At 37.7% G+C, this 21,860-nt stretch overlaps 1 protein-coding gene and 1 long non-coding RNA gene across 4 annotated transcripts in view; one reads left to right on the top strand and one right to left on the bottom strand.

The window, feature by feature from the left end:
- Positions 1–1,885: 1,885 nt before the first annotated feature.
- Positions 1,886–21,860, bottom strand: part of LOC121528419 — a 45,511-nt gene continuing 25,536 nt past the window's right edge. The window contains exons 3-6 of one of the 2 annotated variants that reach the window (XR_005993481.1): positions 16,542–16,637; positions 10,507–10,664; positions 3,075–3,220; positions 1,886–2,011 (exon numbers count right to left, since the gene is read on the bottom strand). This is a non-coding gene — a long non-coding RNA (uncharacterized LOC121528419). The remainder of the gene's footprint in view (positions 2,012–3,074; positions 3,221–10,506; positions 10,665–16,541; positions 16,638–21,860) is intronic. The other variant, XR_005993482.1, reaches the window with a different exon arrangement.
- On the top strand, positions 1,900–21,765 carry LOC121528416 (homeobox protein Hox-B3a-like). 2 transcript variants are annotated; one of them, XM_041815880.1, is made up of 3 exons: positions 1,900–2,037; positions 17,006–17,309; positions 20,941–21,759. In XM_041815880.1, the coding sequence occupies exons 2-3, from the start codon at positions 17,099–17,101 to the stop codon at positions 21,531–21,533; spliced, it is 804 nt and encodes a 267-aa protein (XP_041671814.1). In that variant the 5' UTR covers positions 1,900–2,037; positions 17,006–17,098; the 3' UTR covers positions 21,534–21,759. The 2 variants fall into 2 exon arrangements, with proteins under 2 accessions (XP_041671814.1, XP_041671815.1); XM_041815881.1 differs by lacking the exon at positions 1,900–2,037 and adding an exon at positions 12,768–13,205 and having other exon boundaries at positions 20,941–21,765.

Here is a 21,860-nt window from a genome sequence, read left to right as displayed (position 1 = left end):
TTAAAGTAAAAAAATGTTTTTTTTTCCTCCTAAATGAATGACTTTGTAAATTTTAGAATTTAGAATTTTTTTCTTGGAAATTAACAGATCCTCTTTTTTTTTCTAGAGTAGCCCTAATACACTGTCAAAACAATGGATAGTTAACACATAGATCTTTTTCAAGAACAAGTGTCTGAAGCAAGCTTATTATAGTTTTGGTTTTTTCATTAGTTTTTATTTTTATTTCATTTTCACTTTCTGTGTTTGATTTCAGTTTAGTTTTTATTAGTTTTTAACTCCTGGTTTATTAGTTTAGTTTTTATTTTGCAAAAATGCTTCATTTTAGTTTAGCTTTTATTAGTTTTAGTGTTTTCCTTTTTTACAGATAGATGTCGGGGCTGAGTGAGCGTCATACATTTTTAAAAACATATTAAAACAGGCTACTCTTCACTTTTTATTTATTTATTTAATGATGATGTTTGAATACGACTCCAGACATAAAACTACCACTGTGTGAAGTCTTAACCAATCAGATCAGGCTATTTTACTCTCCTCAGACTTCGATGTCGGTGCCAGTCAGTATGGTTGTGTCAAAGACAAAAACTGAGGATATTTTGTCTCCATTTTTATTTTATTTTAGTTAGTTTTGTAAACACACTAAGTTAGTTTTCATTTCGTTTCAGTTGAGTAAAATGATTTTTTAAATTTAGTTTTAATTATTTATTTAGTTTTAGTTAACTATAACAACCTTGAGCTGAAGAGCTTTAAAGTGCATGGTGCTAAGCATGCATTAATCCTAAACTTTATGTGCACATCTATAGCTTTTGAAAAAGATACACAATGCTTTTTAAAAAAAAAGTTACTAAAGTGTCGACTATGGGCTTGAAGTTAATAAAAGTTCCTATTAAATACAGGCACAGCTTGGTTTAAGGAGCTTTAACTGTAAAACATCTGTTGGAATAACTGATTAGATTGCACATTTTCAGTGAATCATTAGCTGATGTCTTAGAATAGATCCTTTCAGCCATGAATAATAATGACCTGATGTGCTGCACCTTATCTGTTATTCATCAATGTTTACAGCTGCAGACCTGTTGCATACTTGATCATTTTTAAACTTGGTGGATAAAACCATTTTTCAATGACTTATTAGCATTATTACCTGGCTTGCAAGAAAGTAAGTTACCATTTTGTTTTTTTTTTTTAATGTAGAAGCTTTTTTTAACTGCTCTATGTGCTTTTAGAAAGGGCCAAAGGTGAGCCACTTTAACACTGGGACCTGAAAATTGTTCGGATCATTTTAAAGTCTCTAAAGTTGTAATAAGACATTAATGAAGCATTTTAAGTCTGTTATAAACCCTTTACTAAAGTTATTATTACAAAGAGGTCCATGTAGAGACAACATCATGTCTAAAAAGAGTAAAACTTGAGAGTACGGTTGTTGACAGGCCAGCATTGTTACTTTAAAAAGGCCATCACTGAGAGCGTTACAGCGTCTGTCCTCATGCCTGCTCATGCCGACGACCTGTCATCTATATATACCCTGTAGATCCGAATTTGTGTAAAAATAACAGCAGCCACAAGTTCGTGTCTTGGGGAGTATGTAGGTGATGACACTTCAACTCAAAGAGAGAAAATGATCCTAGAAAAGATGAGTGTAATCTCCTGAATGAGCTACTGTAGTTAAATGTTAGAAAGCACAGACTCTGCTCCATATTTGATGTTTAAGGCCTGGTAATAAGTTTTTGTTGTTTTTTTGTGAGAGGGGCTCTGTCTGAAGCTGCAGGCCCTCTGAGTGTTTTTCTCTCTCTTCCTCTCGTAGCTGCACTTTGTTGGAGAATATGACATCTGTGAAAGTTGCAGGACAGGCCCTCAATGTGGGTCATTGTTCGGCACATCGTTTATCTTCTTTTCACGGCGGTGGCGGCGGCCTGCGGTCGAGGAGGAGTTTTAGTTTGCAGGGAAACGTGAGGAGGACCTCAAACAAACGGCTCCAACGGACTCCCAACAGACCGGACTGAGGAGCTTCTTTCTGAGGAAGATGAGACCCAAAGAAATGTAAGTTTACATCAGACATGTATGTTTACTATGTAGTTAGTCATGGGCAACACTGTAATTTAAGCAACCATAATCAGCAGTTAATGCATGGTTTAAAAAACATTATAATGTGGCTGTAAGCAGATAAAAGCTCATTTCAAGCCCTGATGGATTTGCAGTTTTAATCAGAATATTGATGCTTTTTCCTATGGTGACATTTTACATCATCACAGCTGTGTTTTACTGTATTTATAGTTAATTATCAGTTATATTCCAGCTTTTACTCATGGATTTAAAGAGGGGAAAGGATTCAGATTAGATCATGTGCTGCAAGATCTGTAAAAGTCATACATCAAGTTTAATGCTAACCCAGTACTAAGAGAATATAAAAGTAGGCTTTTTAAAAATGTGTTTATAATTAGAGCTAATCGAAGTATTTACTGATGTTCTTGCTACTTAAGATGGACATGATTTGGATACATAATAAAATGTGGAATAAACCTGCCTATATATATATTTTTTTAATTAATTCATTATATTCTTTTCTGTCATTTAGTGTTAATCTCAATCTGCAAAGTCACTAAGAGATATCTACCAAAGCTAAAAATGCATTATTTGACCTAAAAAGGTTATATTGAGCGCAACAAGCAAGACAAAGAAATGGAAAAAAAACAACTCAAAGTAACTTAAAATGTCATTTTAGCCATTGATTTACCTTAAAAACTGCTTACAAGTGTCCATTAAGGACATTATAGTTGCCTTAATAGATTAATTATCACTAACACGTGCTTATAATTAGAGTCTTATGAAGCATAAGCAAATGCTTTTGTTCTTCTTATAAACTCTAAAAAAGGTTAAAGCTGTGGCCCAGTGTCTAAAAACTTCCGTGTGTGATTTTTATCTTAATTTGGATGAAATCATCTAAAAAATCTTTTTTTCATTGTAATATGACTGCTGCCATAGTCTGTGGTTCTTAAACCTTTCCTACCAGGCCGTCCTTTAGCAGAAGAAACATTTTCAGAACCCCCTAACACCCACCAAACTCCTTCGATACTCACAGAAAAACTTCTCATGAAGGTAGGATGTCAGAGAGGGATGAAGTGTTCCTCTCTCTTTAATACCTGATGTTGTACAGGTGAAGCAGAGGGAGATATATGACCTGTCTAGTTTTTGTTTCAGTAGTTTTGACCTCAGCTGTAGATTCCTGCACACAGAGACCGAACAGTTCAAGGTTATTTAACATACGGATTGTGTTAACTTAAAAATGCAAAACAGCTATTTAAGTTCTATTCCTCTAAGTTAACAGAACACATTTATAGTTTTCAGTAAACAGAGCTCAATCATTTTATGTATTTTTGTCAGTGTACTCAAATTATCGCATAATCTGCAGAGCATTCCCAGAATGCCTTTGGGCATAAAACACTGTTTTTTTTTTTTACCATAAATGAAGTTACTGACTCAGCTGGATAAGTCCTGACTGTTTGGACCAGCTTCAGCATGACAAGGAGAAGTAACTAAATTCTGTAGAAAAGAAATTTCTGTGCAAAGCACACCTTTCAGTCCTTCATTGTGAGACTGAAAAGTAAAAGGCTGTTTAAAAAAGGAGTTGTGTTACCATTAAAATTTAGAACATCTACAGTACCTCGAAAAAGTATGTGAACCCTTTGAGATTTCTTGGATTTCTGCATAAACTGGTCATCAAATGTGTTCCGATCTTCATCTAATTCACAACAATAGACAAACACAGTCTGCTTAAACTAATACTGCACAAAAATGATGTTTTCATGTTTTTATTGAACAAAACACGTAAACATTCACAGTGCAGGGTGGAAGAAGTATGTTTTATGCAGAAATCCAAGAAATCTCAAAGGGTTCACATACTTTTTCTAGCGACTGTATTTCAGGTCTAAATTTCTGAACTGAAAGGATTAATTTTTAAAGTTACTCAGTCACTTGAAGTCCTTTATTGTGAATGCACTTCAGGTATTTGTCCCTCATTCCTTAATCTGCTGAGTCTTCCCAGAATGCCTTTGGGCATTAGACACTTTAGCACCATGAGTGAAGTTACTGACTCAGTTAGAGAAGTCCCGCCTGTGGGAAGTAACTATAGTCTACTGGGACTGATATACTGAACATAATGGTAGAGGACTTCCTCGTTCATCTTTTAGTCAGTAGCTGCGTGACCTTTACCCTCAGAAATGTGATGAATCTAAATAGTGCAATAAAAAAAATGGTGATAGAAACACCTGAATTGTAAAAGACCTCTCAAATACCACTAAAAAGTTTATGCTCTCGTGAGGTTTTTCAGATGTTTCCATATAGAAATATATCGCAAAAGTGTAATAGAAACACTTTTTTCGTATTCACACGTTACAGGATGTAAAATACAGTGTCACATGAGCAGTTTACTCTGACACAACATGGCGCAGCACATGTGAACAGAAGAGGAGACCGAGACTTTTCTTAACGTCATACTCATTCCCTTACACGTGACTTTTGCCATACATACAGACTTTGCATCTGAACTATCATCTGTTTCTTCATCTTTTGATCAAAACTGTCAAGCCAACCGATGTAGATGTAATCATAACCGTACCAACATGCAACAAGTTCTGAACGACCAGCTTCCTTGCAGTGGAATCTCACGAGATGAGATTTTATGAGAATTGCAAGGCTCATTTCCAAAACTCCCTTCAATGAAGCACATTCAAAATCGTATTTAGTAGAAATTTATGAAATATTGCTTTTATTTTGTGAAAAGCTGTAATAGAAACGCAGCTACTGTCTATTGTCACTGAAGTCGGCCCACCATGAGTGACATAAATGTTCAGGATTAAAGCACGAAATAGAAGTAAGGGAAAACTGTAGTTGATGTAGAACATGTAGCTTTATGAACAGTGCTTAAACATGTTTTTGAGTTGGATTTAAACAGAATTTTTAGGTGTAGGGAAGTTTTACCAGCGTAATTCAACTGAAAATTTTAAATCAAACCAACATAAATATACAAGTAAAAGTGAGTTGATATAACTTAAAATGGCTAAGAACCTGCTACTAAACAAATTCTGCTTTTTCAGTTACCTAAAATTTTTATGTTATCAGTCGCTTCCAATGTTTTGAGTTCTATTAACTCATTGGGGATTGTTGTGCAAGTTATATATTTTACCTTGAGTCTACTTGGAAATGTATTTACATTCACATTTTTAAGAAGTGAAATCAGTTTCAACAAAACTTTTGAGCATGCTTAACTTGAACACCACTCAATGCAGACCAACTGAAGTGACAATAAAAAAGGTGAACACTATACCAGGAATTCTGATTCTATCACACTCAGAATACCATTCAATGTGCATTATGTTTGCTTTCCACAACCCTCATACACCCTCTAACTGAGTCAGTAACTTCACTCATGGTGCAAAGTGTCTAATGCCCAAAGGCATCCTGGGAAAACTCTGCAGATTAAGGGGTCATTGTCAAATAATTCGAGTACAACTACAGATATACTTATAGTGACTGAGTATTGTTTACTTAAAGCTAAAAATGTGTGATATTAAATCAGACAACACATATAAATTTCATAACCTTCTAGTGTTACAGTGCTGGTTCGCATCAAATATGAGGTGCAAGGCTTAAGTAACTTTACAGAGGTAAAAATCTGTCTTTTTAATGTAAATACATGACAAAAAGTGAATAAAAGCATCAAATAGAGTGTCATCTTCCAAAAAGCAGTTATACAGAGAATAACCACTTACTTCTAAGTCTCTACAGAGTATATCCACATCTAAACTTGCTCTCCTAAGATAGCAGAGGCAACAAAAAACTAATCTGACTACACTAGTGCACCACTTTGTATCACATTATTTCAGACGCTGCTGTGGATTATGGAAGAATTCACTCAAAATGAATAACCATGCAGTTTTCTATTGGCCCGCGATGATGGTTGAATCTGCTCCTCTTTGGTAGCTACAGTTTGGTGACAATGTTCAAATACTAAAGGGCCATTTTTAGGTCAAGAAAATATGCATAATGGTCTTAAGTGGCTTAATTTATGACACAAATTTGTTATTCTTTGGTGGATGAGCTGCTTTAAACCCACTCCACCAACTGCAAGGTCTAATTCCTTCAAAAAGCACCAAAACGTCTTCATATCAAGCAAAAAAAAAAAAAAATGTGGGTGCCTATAGACATACTGGTACAATAAAAAAAAGTGGATTATTGAGTGGTAAAATGGCATGGAATGAATTATATCTATGATTTTGTGCACCAAAAATAAGCACATATATTTCATTTTCATAATCTAAACATGGCCTAAAAACAAGGTAAAATATTTAGATGTGGTGAGATTGAGTTAGGGTGCTTTTTTCTTAATTTTAAGATTATTTTGGGGCTTTTGCCTTTATTTTGGAGAGGGCAGGACAGTAGATAGTGTAGGGAACCAGGGAGAGAGCGTGGGAGATGGCATGCAAGAGAGGGAGCCTCAGGTTGGACTCGAACCTGAGCCAGCTGCTTGGAAGACTAGCATGGGGTTCAACCTCACCACTAGGTCATCAGCGCCCCTATGATGCTATTCTGAGAGCTGCTGAGCAAGTACCGTTGGGTATTTTTGTATAAATTTAAGATCTGGGTATGTCGGTTAGTTCTCTGGCTTTGTTACCTGAAAAAGATGCTTCCAAATATTTGGCTGACTTGCTCTGATTGCTTTTAGTTAAAGAGAGAAGGGCCACATACTGGTCTCTGCTTGGAGTCTCCAAATCCCTAAAACCAGCCCTGATTGTTGCTAATGTTTTCCATGGGACGTGAAGTTGCAGCCACTGTTGCTTCAACCGTCTCTGAATTAATTCAGAGACATAAATCGTCTCATGGTGCACACATGGTTCCTGCAGCTAATTGAAAGTGCGGCTGCAGAATGCTGTGTTTATCAGCGGGCCTGAGGAGGAGGAGGAGGAGGAGGAGGAGGAGGAGTGTGCATGTCCATCACAGTTCAGACAGGCGGCGGGAGGAGTGTGGAGTTCACTGTGGTGGCAAAGACGGGATGTAAAGTGCAGCCATGAGCGTGTCACTACAGACCACAGAGATCAGACATAAATTCATATTTCTGCTGTACGTCTCTGACTTATCACGTCACTCCATCTGCATGTCCCTCCTCCTTTGTCTCCTCTCGCTCGTACATCACTGAACATTTAGATTTTCTGAAGACAGCGCACTTATTGCTGATTTTCTTTGTATTTATATGACACTTTTTATGGCTCTATAAAAGCCATCAGGGGGATTTATGCCTCTGTATTTGCTAAGTTGCCAGTTTAATAGGTACACCTCTGTATTTTGATGCATATGCAGTCAATGTAGAGGGAAAAACACGTGAAACATCAATGACAATCACTCTGAAAGTTATTTGACACAACGGTCTAGTCAATGTAAATTGCAGTGCTTCTAAAGCACCTTTATTGTTTAAGCTAAGTTGCCATTGTTATTTGAGGCTAAAAGCTGCTGAAAATTCCCAGTAAGTGGGACTTATCCTATGGCTTCGTGTGTCTATTTCTCTTTGGATTAATAGCAAATCCCCATAATCCAATAGTAAAGATGTTTCACAGTAACAAAAGTTAAGCACCAGACTGCATCTCACTGCACAAGCAGCTGTTATTTGTCTCGATGTGCACTTTTTCACCTTATATGAAGAGCTACAGACATTTCTCCTCACTTAATCCTTGAAGTAAACCTTAATACATTTAGAGTTGCATGTAAAGGAAGCGTAAGCTTGAAATGAAGCTGTTTCACAAAGAAAAAAGGTCAGTCCAGTGGATGTTTCCTGAGCTTTTAAAGCTATTTCTCATAGCCTTCATCAGCACATTGCAGTGACTCAAATATCATTACTGAAGGCTAAAAGCCCCTAAAATGTTCAGCAGGGCTTTGACTTTCTGTCAAATTTCAGTTTTCCTACAGTTTTGAAATAAATCCTTACACTTCGGTAGCATAGATGTTTAATGATGACAGAAACTGAGCATTACTGGCATGATTTCAGAGCTAGTTTGGCACTAGAAAGAGCACAAAATAAACTGAAGAATGAGTATGTGCATATGCATTTTGAACTTAAGCACAGCCAACTTTGTCTTTACAGAATACTAAAACTCCCATATATATAAAATAACAAGCACATAAAATGGCAACCTTTCAGAGCTTTAAGCTGCCAAGTTTTAGGTCAGTTCTCATTGTTATTTGAAGCCTTTATGACATACCATGGAAGGCAAAAACAAAGATAAAATTGTGCTCAGTTGGCAAAAAGGCAGCATCCTTATAAGATATTTTTGAGCATACAGATGTTTGCAGAAGACCATGTTGAAACATGTGAAGTAGGAAGTGCTGTTAAAGGCAGCGGTCCAGATCATATTATAGTATATTGTTTTTGATGTGTGCACTCTTTACTACATTTCTGCAAAAGAAGGATGGATATTTCTGGAAGGAAACTGTACTCTGGGACACACTGAACATGTGATTTGTTAGTGTTACTATTGTGGTTTTATATGCAAAAATAATTATTGCTCTATCTCATTTGGTTGCAATTTTACCCGCAGTTAAATATCGAAATGCTTTTGGAGCGCCGGCGCTCCCATAGGTCTTTAAGGGTTTTAAAACATCCAGAAGATAGGCTTTGTTTTATGATTGAATCTGATTATGTCTGCTGTTTTCCTGTGGATTAATAATGGAGAAAATGTGACAAAGGGTTATGTGTTAGGCTTTGCATGCTTTACCTATAAAACTGGCATTTAAGTTTATTATATGCATGTGCATACATGTTTTGTTCTTTTATGTAAAATTGGAGACTTTTTAACTCATAATGATGGAAAAATCTCTAACTCTGCAACCTTTTTTCTTCATAAAGCGGTTTGATAGAAAAAACTTCTTCTCTATGGTAATTTTATCAGCTTCCAAGCAACATTTCATGGCATTTTGTTGTGTGTGGATTTAGCTTGTAACCACATCGTTATTATAATCCAATCCAAAGAATCCTGAAAAGCACAGACTATGGAAAGCAGGGCTTAAAACAATTCCTGACCATTGCTTAAATTTAGGATGGACCATGTCTTTAGTAACCTCCACTGGACGCTCTTGCCACAACCACCACATTTTCATTCATTGCATACCACATTACCACACATCGATCCACCTAATCATTGTTTCAGTCTGCATTTATGGATCTTCTGAGTTCTAATTATTTTGATATAAAGACATTTTAGGACTTTTTCAAGGGCTTGGACTCTCCTCCCCAGCGACTTTTTTGGTAATCAAACTCTATTTCTATGCTATCTTATTCACTCTTTGCCATGTACTTGGACTCACAGCACACATCTTTGTCAGTGAAAGTAATTTTAGATGTATACTTTACATCTGCTGCACAAGTGTGACTGTCTTAAGGCACCTTGGAGCATGAGACCCCAGATGACTACCGACCTTTGCCCAATGGTAAAACTCCCAATCTGTACATTGCCACCGCTCAAAATTAAAGACCTTAAAAGTGCATTTTTGTGGGCAGTTTTTCCTCAGTCTGCACGTAAAAAGCTGTGCTCCATTATTTCACATTAAGGACCCTCGGATGAGTCCTAACAAGTGACACACGATTTGTGCGATCACAATTATACTGGACAATAATATGATTTGTGATTATGCTAAATACATCATCAAATAATCATGAGGCTACCTGCTCAGTTATCAGGGAAAATTCAGAGAATAATGGTAGTTCTGAAGTGTGTTTTTCTAGCAAACCATACGAATATGATTAAATATTATAAAATGTAATATCAGCACATATGAAACCTCAGTTGTTACAGTACCGCTTTCTAAAAAAATCAGTCTTTCCTTTCTTGAAAATAAAAGGAGTTTTACAATATGCAATAGTTGGATTGTTTCTTTCTGCTAACATTTTTGCTGCCCTTCTGTAATTGCACAGCCTGACATCGTGACTGCAATTAGATTAATTGTGCAGCACTGGCCCAAATCCCTTAAAAAGACCCACCATGCCTTCATATCAAACAAATTATAGCAAGGTTGATCTGTATAGAGGTATCAAATCCATAAAACAGTGGATTATTTTGTGTTATATGGGAAAAAATGATCTATTGGCAGGAGAACTGATATTACATCTGTAATGTTTATTTCTATGGTTCATTTTGACTTGAGACATGTTAAACTACCCTGACATGGAGACTGTTTGCTCACATCTGGGTCTGCCCTGTTGCTATGTAGTTCTGTGGTCTTGTTGAGAGAAAAGAGGTTTATAATATATTTCTTCAGTGGTTGGACTGCTTTAAGCACCGTGTAGAATGGCCTTGTTTTGCTCTGGGCATGGGGTCTACAAATGACTGAAACCACTCCTGTAAACAATTGCACACTGCAGAGTCTCATATGGATCCGCTCCCCCTGTATTCAAATGATCAGTGTGTTGACATGCACGGCTCAGAGATCAAAGGTGCTCCTCCGCATTAATTAGTTAAAAATTACCTCTCAGAGCCAATCAGAGCGATGGAGCTGAACGTGAAGATGAGAGATCAAAGCAGCCGCCTATCGATCCTCCTCCTCCCCATCAGTCTGACGGTCAGCCCGTTAAACAGAGCCTGAACTTCTGCCTGCACGCTCCATACTGTAACAACAAAGACTCCCTGCATGGGGTTTAAATGAGAAACAAGACGTAATGCACTCGGCATGAGAGAGTAGAAGAAGCAGACTAAATAGTGATGGCTTTCTGTGCCGGGGTTATTTATGGCCAACTCTGGCATCGCGCCTAAATGGGGATGTTGAATTTATTATTACAGCATTGGACACGTTCCCAGGAGGGTTTATTATACACAGAAATAGATGCATGTGTGCTCATTTCTTAGGCTGGAAATGCAGCTTTATATCTACAGGATAAGATTTTAAATATAGCTTTATTTTGTTATTTTAATTCATGCTTTGGTGCAGTAGGCTCCTCAGTTCATCAACGGAAAATGTGATGAAAAAATGCTCATCAACAGCGACGAAGAAGACAAAATAAGGAGCCAAAATAGAGTGAAGATTAATGTTAAGTTTTCCTGTACAAGACCAGACTAAAATGTTAAAACTGGGCTACTGAACCACAAAAACAATCCTGTATTTAAAGCTGGCAAGCACACCAGCGTTTTACATCAAATTTAACAAAAATGTAGCAAGCTAGCCTACCTTCAGCTGCTTCTGGGTTGTAAATATTTTATTGAGACCAATGCTGGAGGTTACTCAGCCTCTAAATTCACTCTAATCAGCCATAGTCAAACTTTCACTGAGTCTTCTTAGCTGAAAATATTTTCAAAATGTCAAAATCCGACAAGCTAGCTAGCTAGCTAACGACATGACGTCAGGTGACTGTGATGCGTTCAATGTTGGCTCTGTAAAATGAGCACTTGGCAAACCTAAAGAAAACGTAATTATTGATGAGTTCAAGAAGTCACAAGAGGAAAAGAGAATTGTTGGTTTTTAAGTGAATCCTGTAAAAATAGTTTGATGGAGGAGAGATATGTTTGTTTTCCAACTAATATAAAACAGATATCAAGTTCTGATTAAATAATAATGTCTCATATTAGCTGGCCTATTGGTATCCATGACAACTTGGATCAGTAAGGATATATCAGTAAGGGTACAGATGTCCTGGTGTATGAGTAAATAAAAACATATCTGATTAATTTTACATTTTAACTAATCAATCTAATTTAAATAGAGAAAAGGTTCTGACTAAGAGCTACGACGTAAAGAAATCGATTTTCATGTCTGTAATGAGAGTCGTTATTGACTAAACCTAAACTAAAAAGGGTAACATGACTAAAATCTGTTTGGTTAAAGTCAAAGATTTAATTGAAAATAACAATATTTCTCTAGCTAATAGATAATGTTAGCTAGCTTACGGATCTATGCTACAACTAGCTAGCAGAGCTTGCTATTTCAACAACATTACTCCAGCAAAAAAAATGCTTTTACTCTCAATTTTAGCTGTTTTTCTTGTTTTTCTGACAGGTAGCTCCAAAATATTTTCAATAAATCGTTCATTATAAATGAAACACCGACACTTTCATAGCCTACATTTAAGACGATAAAGCTGAAAGATTTTATTTTCACAAATTTTAAACATGCATTCAGAGGTTCTTAGCGTTCAAATTTTCCCACTAAAGAAAGCAAATAAATAGATAAATAAAAGCTTAATTTAAGTCATTTTAAACATGCTTGGGGAGTTTCTAATTTAAAGTTTTTCCCAATAGAAATAAAAATGCATCAGAGAGTTTTAAACATTTTATTTCTTTCTAACGAGAATTAAACGCTTTTATTTTGAAAATTCTAAACATGCATGACGTAATTCCTCAGGGGATATTACCTCAGTTTTCAATAAAAAAAATTAAAGCTTTAATTTTGTAATTTTTAAACACGTATTCAGGCACTTTCAAAAGTGCAATTTTCCCTACTGAAATAAAAGGGGGCTTTTATTCTGAAAAGTTTTTTAACACGATTTGGGACGTTCTTAACTTGCAATTTTCCCCATTGAAATGAATAATAAAAACTTATTTTGATATCTTTGACCATGCATGGATGAGTTCTAACCATATTTTCTCTTTTATCTAAACAAATAAATAAATAAAAGCTTTTATTCTGTAACTTTTAAACATGCATGGAGTAGTTCTTTTCTTTATTTTAACAAAACAAACAGCGTTTTTTAAACATTAAATATGGTTTTATATTTGGCATGCAGTTTTCTTCTCTGAAGTACAAAATTCAGAGCTTTTATTTCGTTGTTTTAAAGCATGATTTAGAGAGTCTTTAACATGCAGCGTTCTCCATTTAAACCCCTTAAAACCAGCTATAATGCTGTGATATTCTGGCCTTTAACTGCTGCTCTCGTAATTAAGTTGCAGATAAAAGGCCTTGTCTTATCTGGATCACAGGGGCTATCAGCATGTATGAGCTTGCATGATCAGCAGAAACAGTCTCTTTTTCCCACACACACATCCACGCTCACACACACACACCCACAGGCTGACATTGTGTGCAGAAATCTTTGCAGGGCGGTGTGAGCTGCAGAAACTCTGTCCACTCTGCTCCATGCAAAGCCACATCCCGCAGCAGCTCCAGCAGCAGCAGCAGCTCCACTCTCTCAGCAGGGATTACTCCAATAATCCACCAGTTTTTTTCTTCTCCTAAAGGTGAGAGGAGCACGAGGATGTTTGTTTCCGCGCGGATTGTTTCAGGTCGGGATGAATGTGCGCTGTGTGTGGAGCTACGGCAGCCGGGCTGGGTTATGTGTCTTTATGATTTACGAGCCTGACTCCAGCCGCGGTTCACCCAGAGTTCAGAAAGCTGCATGCCTCCAGACTTATTCTCTCTCTCTCTTTCTCTCCTTTTTTAAAAGTCTGCCGCTTCTCCTCGTCTTTATAGATCTGTTGCTTAATAATTCTGCTCTTTAATTTCATATGAGGAGAGATTTGATGAGAGAAATCCTGCTCGCTGCTCTGCTTTGGTTTCAGCGCTTTTAAAGCCTTGTTGTGTTATTTGGTGTTTGATGGATGACTTTTTCACCACATTCTGATACAACATTTCATTTTCCAGCTTGATACAGGATTATACATTATTGAATAAAGGCCGTTATTTATTAAGAGCCACGGAGCTAATTTAATTTCAGGAAATGAATCTTTTATTTATATTAAATGCAGTTTGTTTGATGGGCCTCTTTCTGTTTTTAGATCCTGACATTTGTTGATTTTATCGCGTTTTCTTTTTAATGTGTGGAAGTTTGCATGCAGACTGGTTGGTGTTGTTGCTATGTATTTTTTTCTTCTTGAGTTCCATTACGTTTATTATAAGGAGCAAAAAGCCCAAAGAAATAACCGGAAATCACTGAAGATCTTTTGTTGTTATTCAAAGGCAAAAAGAAAGATGGGCCTTCTGGAAGGCCAGCCTCATTTATACCAAATGTAAATCATTCATTTCATTTCTGCACAGGTTTTGCAAGTTTGTCCTCAAATTTCATTGCATTTCCAAACAAACTATTGCATTTTGGGCTCTGTGGTTCAGAAGAAGCTTTTAGTTGTTGCATTGTATTTATTCAGTTTAAGAAATCCTCAAAATAATTTTGAATTATTCTGTATCTTTTGTATATCCAAACAGAAAAAAATTAAAAGAGCCCCATTAAAGGCTAGAAAAGGTTTACACTTCTTTAAACAAGTGAATAAAGGAAAATAATGATTTTTGTGTCAAATATGTCCGATAATTTGCCAAATTTGTTTTTTTAATTTGGTTTATTTGCAAAATAATCTTCTTTTTCTTTACCCTCCCGGTTCAGAAGAGGCTTTTGTGTTGTTGGGCTTTATCTATCCTCTTTAAGAGGAACAAAAACCTTATTTAATGACCTAAAAAATTCACAGAATTATATTTAACCCATTTAGACCTGATGCAACGTCAGTGGCTTTTGGATTGCATCAATGTTTTTAAGACATATCTGACAAACTGCAAGGTGATTGGCTAAAAATCAGGAAATCATGAAATTCTGTGCAGTGTTTTTAATAAAGCCCTTAGGTTTTCGGGGGTTGCTTGCAAAGAAAACTTTGATTTAAGAAGCTTTGGTAAGGTGGCCTTCGGTATTAATGACAGAAAAAACACAATGGTTGCAGGCCAATCAGACTTAATTTCAGGGTGAAAACAAGGAAAATCGAGTGAAGATTTGGCATCTATACAGGGTTTATTTTGGTCTGCACGTCCAGGAGAGGCTTTGCTGCTGGACACTGAGGTTCACACTAACATATTCTGGCCTAGTAAAGGAAAAATAATCAGATTTCCTGCATGCATTCTGCAGGACTACAATCAAATTTATCACTTTTGCTGTTTTTTTTCACTAAGCTTGGCATTTGGAGGAGTTTTCCAAGCATCTATCAGTCCAGGAGCCTGGCTTATTGATCATTTATGGTAAATAAAGAGACTGAACAGCAGCTAATGCACAAAATAGATTTCAGCAGGTGCTCCTGCAACTTTATGTTGCATTTTCTTTTTGGCTGTCTAAATCCTCAGTGAAATTTTTGGGGTATAAGAATTACAATGAAATGCCTGCATAAATGTGAAGGATAATCCTGAAACTTCTAATTTTAATGGTTTTCTCTATTTCAGTGGCCACTAGAGGCTTGTCGGACAGTGATATTTTAGAGATACAATGTGATCTCTGCTTAAATTCTCCTTTCGTATCTCGTTTTTTGGGTGTCTTTTCTCCAAACTCTCCATTTGGATGAAATAAGCTATTGTTTTCTGGGGCCCATCAGTCCAGGAGTCTAGCTAATAAATTATTTCGTTTTAATCACAAGACAAAAATGCAATTCATGCACAAATGAGCTTACAGCAGCTTTCCCCTGCTGCTCTCTTTATGCAGCATTCTGTGTTTGACTGTCTGGATCCTTGCTGGATTGTAGGGTTGAAGGATTACAATGCAATTTCTGCAGAGAGTTGCAGGATCATCCTGAAAATTCTAATTTCAAGGGGTTTCTTACAGCACCCTCTTTTATTTTCAGTGGCCACTAGAGGCTTGTTGGCAGGAAATATTTTCACTAAATTGTTTGAGCTTTTTAAAAAAGGAATACAGTTTTATTTCTGGGTTGAATTCTGCAGGATCATCCTTACTCATGGCCAAACAAAGAACCAACAGTCCAAGAGCCTGGTCAATTAATCATTTAGTTTAAGTAAAAAGTAAAAAAAAATGCTATTTATGCACACATTTGCTTTCTTTATTTCTTGGCTTGACTTGGGGTACTAAGGCCCTCTATGAATTGTCAGGGGATACAGATAATGAGTAATGTCTGCACAAACTTGCAGTATTATCCTAAAATTTCTCATTTTAGGGACTTTCTTTCAGCGTATACTTGATTTTGAGTGGCCTCTGTGTCCGTGAGAGGCTTAAGGACCAGTGAGATTTCTACTAGAGATTAATAAATGGACAAAAATGTGACTTCTGTTCAGATTTTTGCAGGATTTTCCCAAAATTTCCTGTTTTACTAGACCCAAATTTTCCCTTGGTTCTCTGGCTAGGAAAGGCTTTTGGGCCAGTGAAGTTTTCTCCCAGTTATTAAAGCTTACAAAAGGACAGTTGTGTCATTTCTGCACAAAAAATGCAGGTTTTTTTGTCAAACTTCTTGTTTTCAGGGGATTTTGCTTGGCCAATGACATTTAGCCTAAAATTTTAGGGATTAACAAGAAGGAATTACTGAAATTTCTGCACATTTTTGCACCATTATCATAAAATTTGTTCTTCTGCAGAGGATTAATTGGTAGCAATTCTGTTTTTCCTTTTGCTTTTAGTCCAGGAAAGCCTTGTGGCAGACTGGTGAAGTCTTTGAAACCTAATTGAGGTGAAAACAGCCAAATAATTCAAGCTTTGCTACCATGCTGTAGTTACATTTTAAAATGTCTTATATTTAGGGGGTGTGTGCATGGTCAGAAAGGTTGAGGCTAAATATTTCAGGTCTGACAATTTCATTTCAGCACTAACTTGCAGGATGTACCTCCAGTTCATGTTCTGAGGGGGTTTATTTCTGGCAAACTTCATTTTTCTGTGCTTTCTCACTTCCAGGCAGAGGCTTCTGGTCATTTGGTGAGGTCTGTAAGGGGTTAGAAAAAGGAATGCAATATAATTTCTGCTCAAATTTGCAGGATTATCCCCTTTTGTCTCATTTTCAGGTTTCCTTTTTCACCCAACTCTTAATTTTACAGGGGCTCTCACTCCGCGAAAGGTTTTTAGGTCAGTGAGGTTAACAATGTATCAGAAATAAAAGGAAAATAATTTAATTTCTGCAGGATTTTCCTCAAACTTCTTGTTCTCAGAGGTTTTCTCTCCACCAAAGTCTTTATTTCCCGTGGCCTCTGTGTCCATGAGAGGTTTTCTATTCATGTCAGCAGACTATTGAGCAGCTAAGATGGATCATGCAGTCTCCTCCCTGATTCTGTCTCCGTCTTTTCTCCCTCTCAGGCCAGAAGCCCAGGGCTCTCTGGAAACCTGCCATGTGACATTTGGCTGCCGGCGCTCCGTCAGAAGGTCAAAGGGGCTGCACGTTTTGTGGAAATGCAGAAAAACGGTGAGAACCTGCAGCACATCCAGCACCACGACTTCTTCAGTGAGGATGTCAGCGGGTTCAGCTGTGATCGTCAGGCGGCCGCGGAGCGTTCGTTTACCCGGAGGTCCAAGCAGCAGAAAGTGCCCGTGAGCAAAAAGATCTTCCCCTGGATGAAAGAGTCCAGACACTCGGACCAGAAACACGGCAGGAGGATCTCAGGTCTGTATGAGGCCTTTTCACTCAGGCTTCTTTAATAGAGAAAATGAGCTTATAGTTTCTGCTTTACGGGTTCAAAGGTCAGCGGGTCATTAATCAAACACAGTCAGGCATGGAGCAGCAGGGTAAACACACCTAGGCTGTGGTTTGAGACACTTTAAACACTTTAAAGGGGTCAGTAAAGAGACAAACTTCACTCTTATCTTGTATAACCTTTAAAACAAGGTTGCAAGATGCTGAAGTGATGCAACAATAATTAAAATAATGGCAATTATTTGGAGTAAAATGTAGGAATGATGAGAAGGTTTTTAAACTGGGTGGAAAAGATGGAATTCTTGGATCCCATATCATCAGATCTGCATCACATCAGAGCAAAAAAAAAAAAAAAAAAAATTAGAATCAGGCATCGGCAGAGCGAGAAGCGTGGAGGTGGCTGACAGGGCTTCAGCCCTTCAGGTCTGCACACAGAACTGGCACGGCCCCTGAAAACCCAGAGAACGGGCCCTCCCCAGTTCTGATTTATTGATGATATCAATGCATGTGATGGATCAGGAGCATTGCTGCTAGCATCCTGGCTAACAGTTCCCTCATTTGGGAGCTTAAACTGTGTCTAACTATTACAGGGTGATGCTGAAACTATTCATTTGTGCTACTTTTTAACCGCTTTTCACCATTTTTCCAAACATTTTTCCCACTTTGAAAACAATTTTGCAGGTATTTGCCTTCTTACCGCTTTCTTGCCACATATCATACATTTTGCCTCTCTTTTCAGAATTATTTAACTATTTTCCATTAAAGGGATAGTTCAGTATTTTTCAAGTTGAGTCGATTGAGGTACCTAGCAGTAGTAGTGGCATTAGCCTCCAGTGGTTTTAGTGAGCATTGCTCCTTTAAGAAGGACTCACTGGTTGTACTGGCCAGGAAGCTAGGCAATACAGCGTAACAGATGGGTACAGTTTCTCCTGGAAATTGAGCGAGTTTTTGGTAAAGATAGGCCATAAAACAATGTTGGCTCACATGTTCACATTATCAAAAATTTTTGAAGCATTTTATATTTTACCCAGAAAGCCTCTGTGTTTTGTCAAGATTTTGCTATGCAAGAGCATGTAACCGGAAGCTAAGCCCTAAGTTGCAAATTAGCGACAAAAACACAGAGGCCCTCTGGGTAAAATATAAAATGTCTTCTAAAGTTTTCAGTAGCGTGTACATTAGAGTCAACATTGTTTTGTAGCTAATTTTTTTTTACCAAAAACTCGCTAATTTCCAGGAGAAACTGTACCCATCTGTTATGCTGTATAGCCTAGCTTCCTGGTGGGTAAAACCAGCAAGTCTTTCTTAAAGGAGCAATGCTCACTGGAATCACTGGAGGCTAATGCCACTTCTACTGCTAGGTACCTCATAAGACGCAACTTCAAAAATACTGAAATATCCCTTTAAATAGTCTCAGTTCATTATACTTCATTTTCTGGCATCCTTATTCTTGAAAATTAAACTCTTAACATCAAACTGAAAAAAAAAAAATCCAAACACTTATTTCTCCTTAAAAAAAGCTTAAACGTACACAGCAGTATGAAAAAACTTGAAACATAAATTTAAAAACTTTACATTATATTACTTGCTTTTCCATATATGTATCTATTTCAAAAACCACGCAATCTGCTTCATGTTTGACTTTATTTAAATATGAAGTTCCAATCGTAAATTTTTACATTAACATCCTCCCCTTATATTGTGCAAGTTAAAAAAATAAACAGAAGACAATATCTGCTCAGTTTTTTAGGAGACAGACGTGAAAATGATTGACTGTCAGCATCTTGTATGATGATTTTAGATTAAGGACACTTTTAAAAATATGATTTGAAAAATAAATATGTGATGTTTTGTTGTTGTTCTCTTAGTTTATCTTTTTAAATACATTTCAAACATAAATTTGGGTTTAAATTGCTAAAAAGAAATAATGCATATCACTGCCTGATAAGTAAAACATACCCTGCATGTCCTGGGTTCCCCTGTGTTTGGGCTGAGCCCTGGATATCTAACACCTCTGGCTCCGCCCCTGGAACAAGACCTGATATGTGCATGCAGCCTAGCTGACACTCAGCCTTGGCGGTTATGTTTGTGTCCTCGTTTTCTGCTCTCACTCCCCTTTCTTTCCTCAGTGTCGTCTTTTATTTATTACCTCCACCAAGGAGGTTGTGTGATCGGCAGGGTTTGTTTGTTTGTTTGTTAGCAACATAACTCAAAAAGTTATGGATGGATTTTGATGAAATTTTCAGGAAATGTCAGAAACGGCATAAAGAAGAACTGATTAGATTTTGGGACTGATCTGGATCACCGTCTGGATCCAGGAAATTTTTTTAAAGGATTCTGTACTATTGGGAGATAGAGCTTATGGCGGAGGTCTGCGCTCTCTCAGTGCTTTTCTAGTTTATCCATGTCTTTAGTGTAGGTTGGCTGACCAAGAATGTGCTGTGAAAAATATGATAAAAAAAATAAAACCCAGAGAAACAATTATTAAAATGTGAAACAACATGCAGTCACTGAAAAGGTTTCCTTTGCATTTGTTTCTTTTGCATGACTGTGGAAAGCTAGTCTGGCTCGCTCCATCACTTGTTTCAGTTACTGCCATCAGGCAGACGATAGAAAGTCCTACTGACCTGGAAAACGGAGACTAAAAAATCCTCCATTCCTCCTGAATTTAAGCACCCTGAAGAAAGAACGGAACCACAGGATGCTCATGTTATCAGACATCGCATTAAACATCCTCTCCTTTTTATGCATGCTTGCACTTTGTTTTAATGTTGTTTTCAGGGCTTTTTGCCTTTATCAGAGGACAGTATATAGAGCTGAGACAGGGAGGAGAGAGTGGGGAATGACATGCAGGGAAAGAGCCACAGGCCGGATTTAAACCCAGGCAGCTCACACGGCCTAACCGTCAGGCCAACTGTGCCCCTTAAATGTGTTTAAATGCAACTTTTTAGGCTTGTCAAATGAGAATTTTTGTCACTTCCTTGGCAGACAAGGGTTTATTTAGCTATCTCTTAATTTTTCCATCTATATCTTAGATAACTCTATTTTTTTTTTTAGGATTAACTGATGAGCTGTTTGGTCTGTAGGATGTCAGAAATGTTGGCCAGAGATCCAGACAGGCTCTAGAGCTGAAATCAGGAATCTGTGACTTGTTTCAGGTTTTTAAAAGCAATCTGTCGATAATCAAGAAGATTTTTTATTGAATTTGTTGGCTGAAAATGAATGAATAAATTATTTCAGTGCTTAGATTGATGGCCTTGCTTGTAATTTTTGTTTGGTTTTAACCTCAGTCTTTTTATATGGCTCTAATTCTTTTGTTGCTGTATTTCATATTAATAATAATCTTTATTCTAAGGGGACAGAGTGTATTAATAGACAACTCTAAAGCTAGACAGTAGAAATGTCCCAGAATGTACATCTGTTGTCTCTGGTGCTTAAAGAAACAAAATTGAAACATGAGCCAAAAAGGACATTTTCTAAATAAAAATAAAAACAAGCCAGTGTCTGAGAGGTCAATTTAAGGCCACGAGAGCAAAGCAAAGCTCTTGGCTCAGTGATAATAACTCATTCCTTCTTCCGGTTTCTCCTCGTTTCGTCTCTACAGACTGCACCGTCAACGAGAAGTGTCCGAGCGCGAGCCCGGCCTCCAAACGGTCACGCACTGCGTACACGAGCGCCCAGCTGGTGGAGCTGGAGAAGGAGTTCCACTTCAGCCGCTACCTGTGCAGGCCGCGGCGCGTGGAGATGGCCAGCCTCCTCAACCTGCAGGAGAGGCAGATCAAGATCTGGTTCCAGAACCGGAGGATGAAGCAGAAGAAGGACGAGAGAGTCCAGGGCCTCAGCACCGCCAACACCACCTCCTCCTCATCACCCCCGTCCTCCCCCTCCGCCCCGGGCAGCCCCACTCTGTCGAGCCTGGGTTATGTCCATCTGGGCGGGGATTACCAGCCGGCCTCTCCTCCGCTCAAGTCCCAACAGCAGCATCAGTCCCAGCCGGCGTTTCCCCCAGAATACCCCGCAGAATACTCCAAATATGCAGCTCCGGGTTTTACGCACGGCCAGCAGTTTCACATGCAGTACAACACGCAGCTCCACTCCCACACTACAGACACGAACGTGGATCATAGCGGAGCGTATTTCCCACAGAGCTGCTCTCAGGACAGAATCATGCAGGCTCCAAAACTGACCCATCTGTAGCGCACGAATTCCTCCAAAACTTTACCTCAAAACCACGAGGACAGACTTGACTGATCTGCTGATGCATGCATTTTTATTTATCATTTCTAGACTAATTAATCGAAGTCTTAGTCTCAAGTCCTAGCTATTTATTTCTATTTATGTATTTATTCATTTATGTTTTTATTGTGCCAACCTTTGCGCATGGTCCTCCTCTTGTTTGCAGACGCATTAGGCCATGTTAAAACGCAGCCCTGTGAGTTTGAAATGAAAATGTGAGCTGTTGTTATTTCAGCTATTTCAATAAAAACACAGTTTGTTGACAGCAGACTCTCCAGAGTAAATACC

Source organism: Cheilinus undulatus, linkage group 20, assembly GCF_018320785.1.
Source record: "Cheilinus undulatus linkage group 20, ASM1832078v1, whole genome shotgun sequence".
NCBI classification, from domain to species: Eukaryota; Metazoa; Chordata; class Actinopteri; order Labriformes; family Labridae; genus Cheilinus; species Cheilinus undulatus.
This window is presented reverse-complemented; position numbering and strand designations above follow the sequence as displayed.

Bases quoted from the DNA above. Each gene is read 5' to 3' on its own strand.
- LOC121528416 (XM_041815881.1), top strand. From the start codon at position 17,099: ATGCAGAAAAACGGTGAGAACCTGCAGCACATCCAGCACCACGACTTC. The intron at 17,310-20,940 runs GTCTGTATGAGG...TCGTCTCTACAG, and splicing joins ACACGGCAGGAGGATCTCAG to ACTGCACCGTCAACGAGAAG.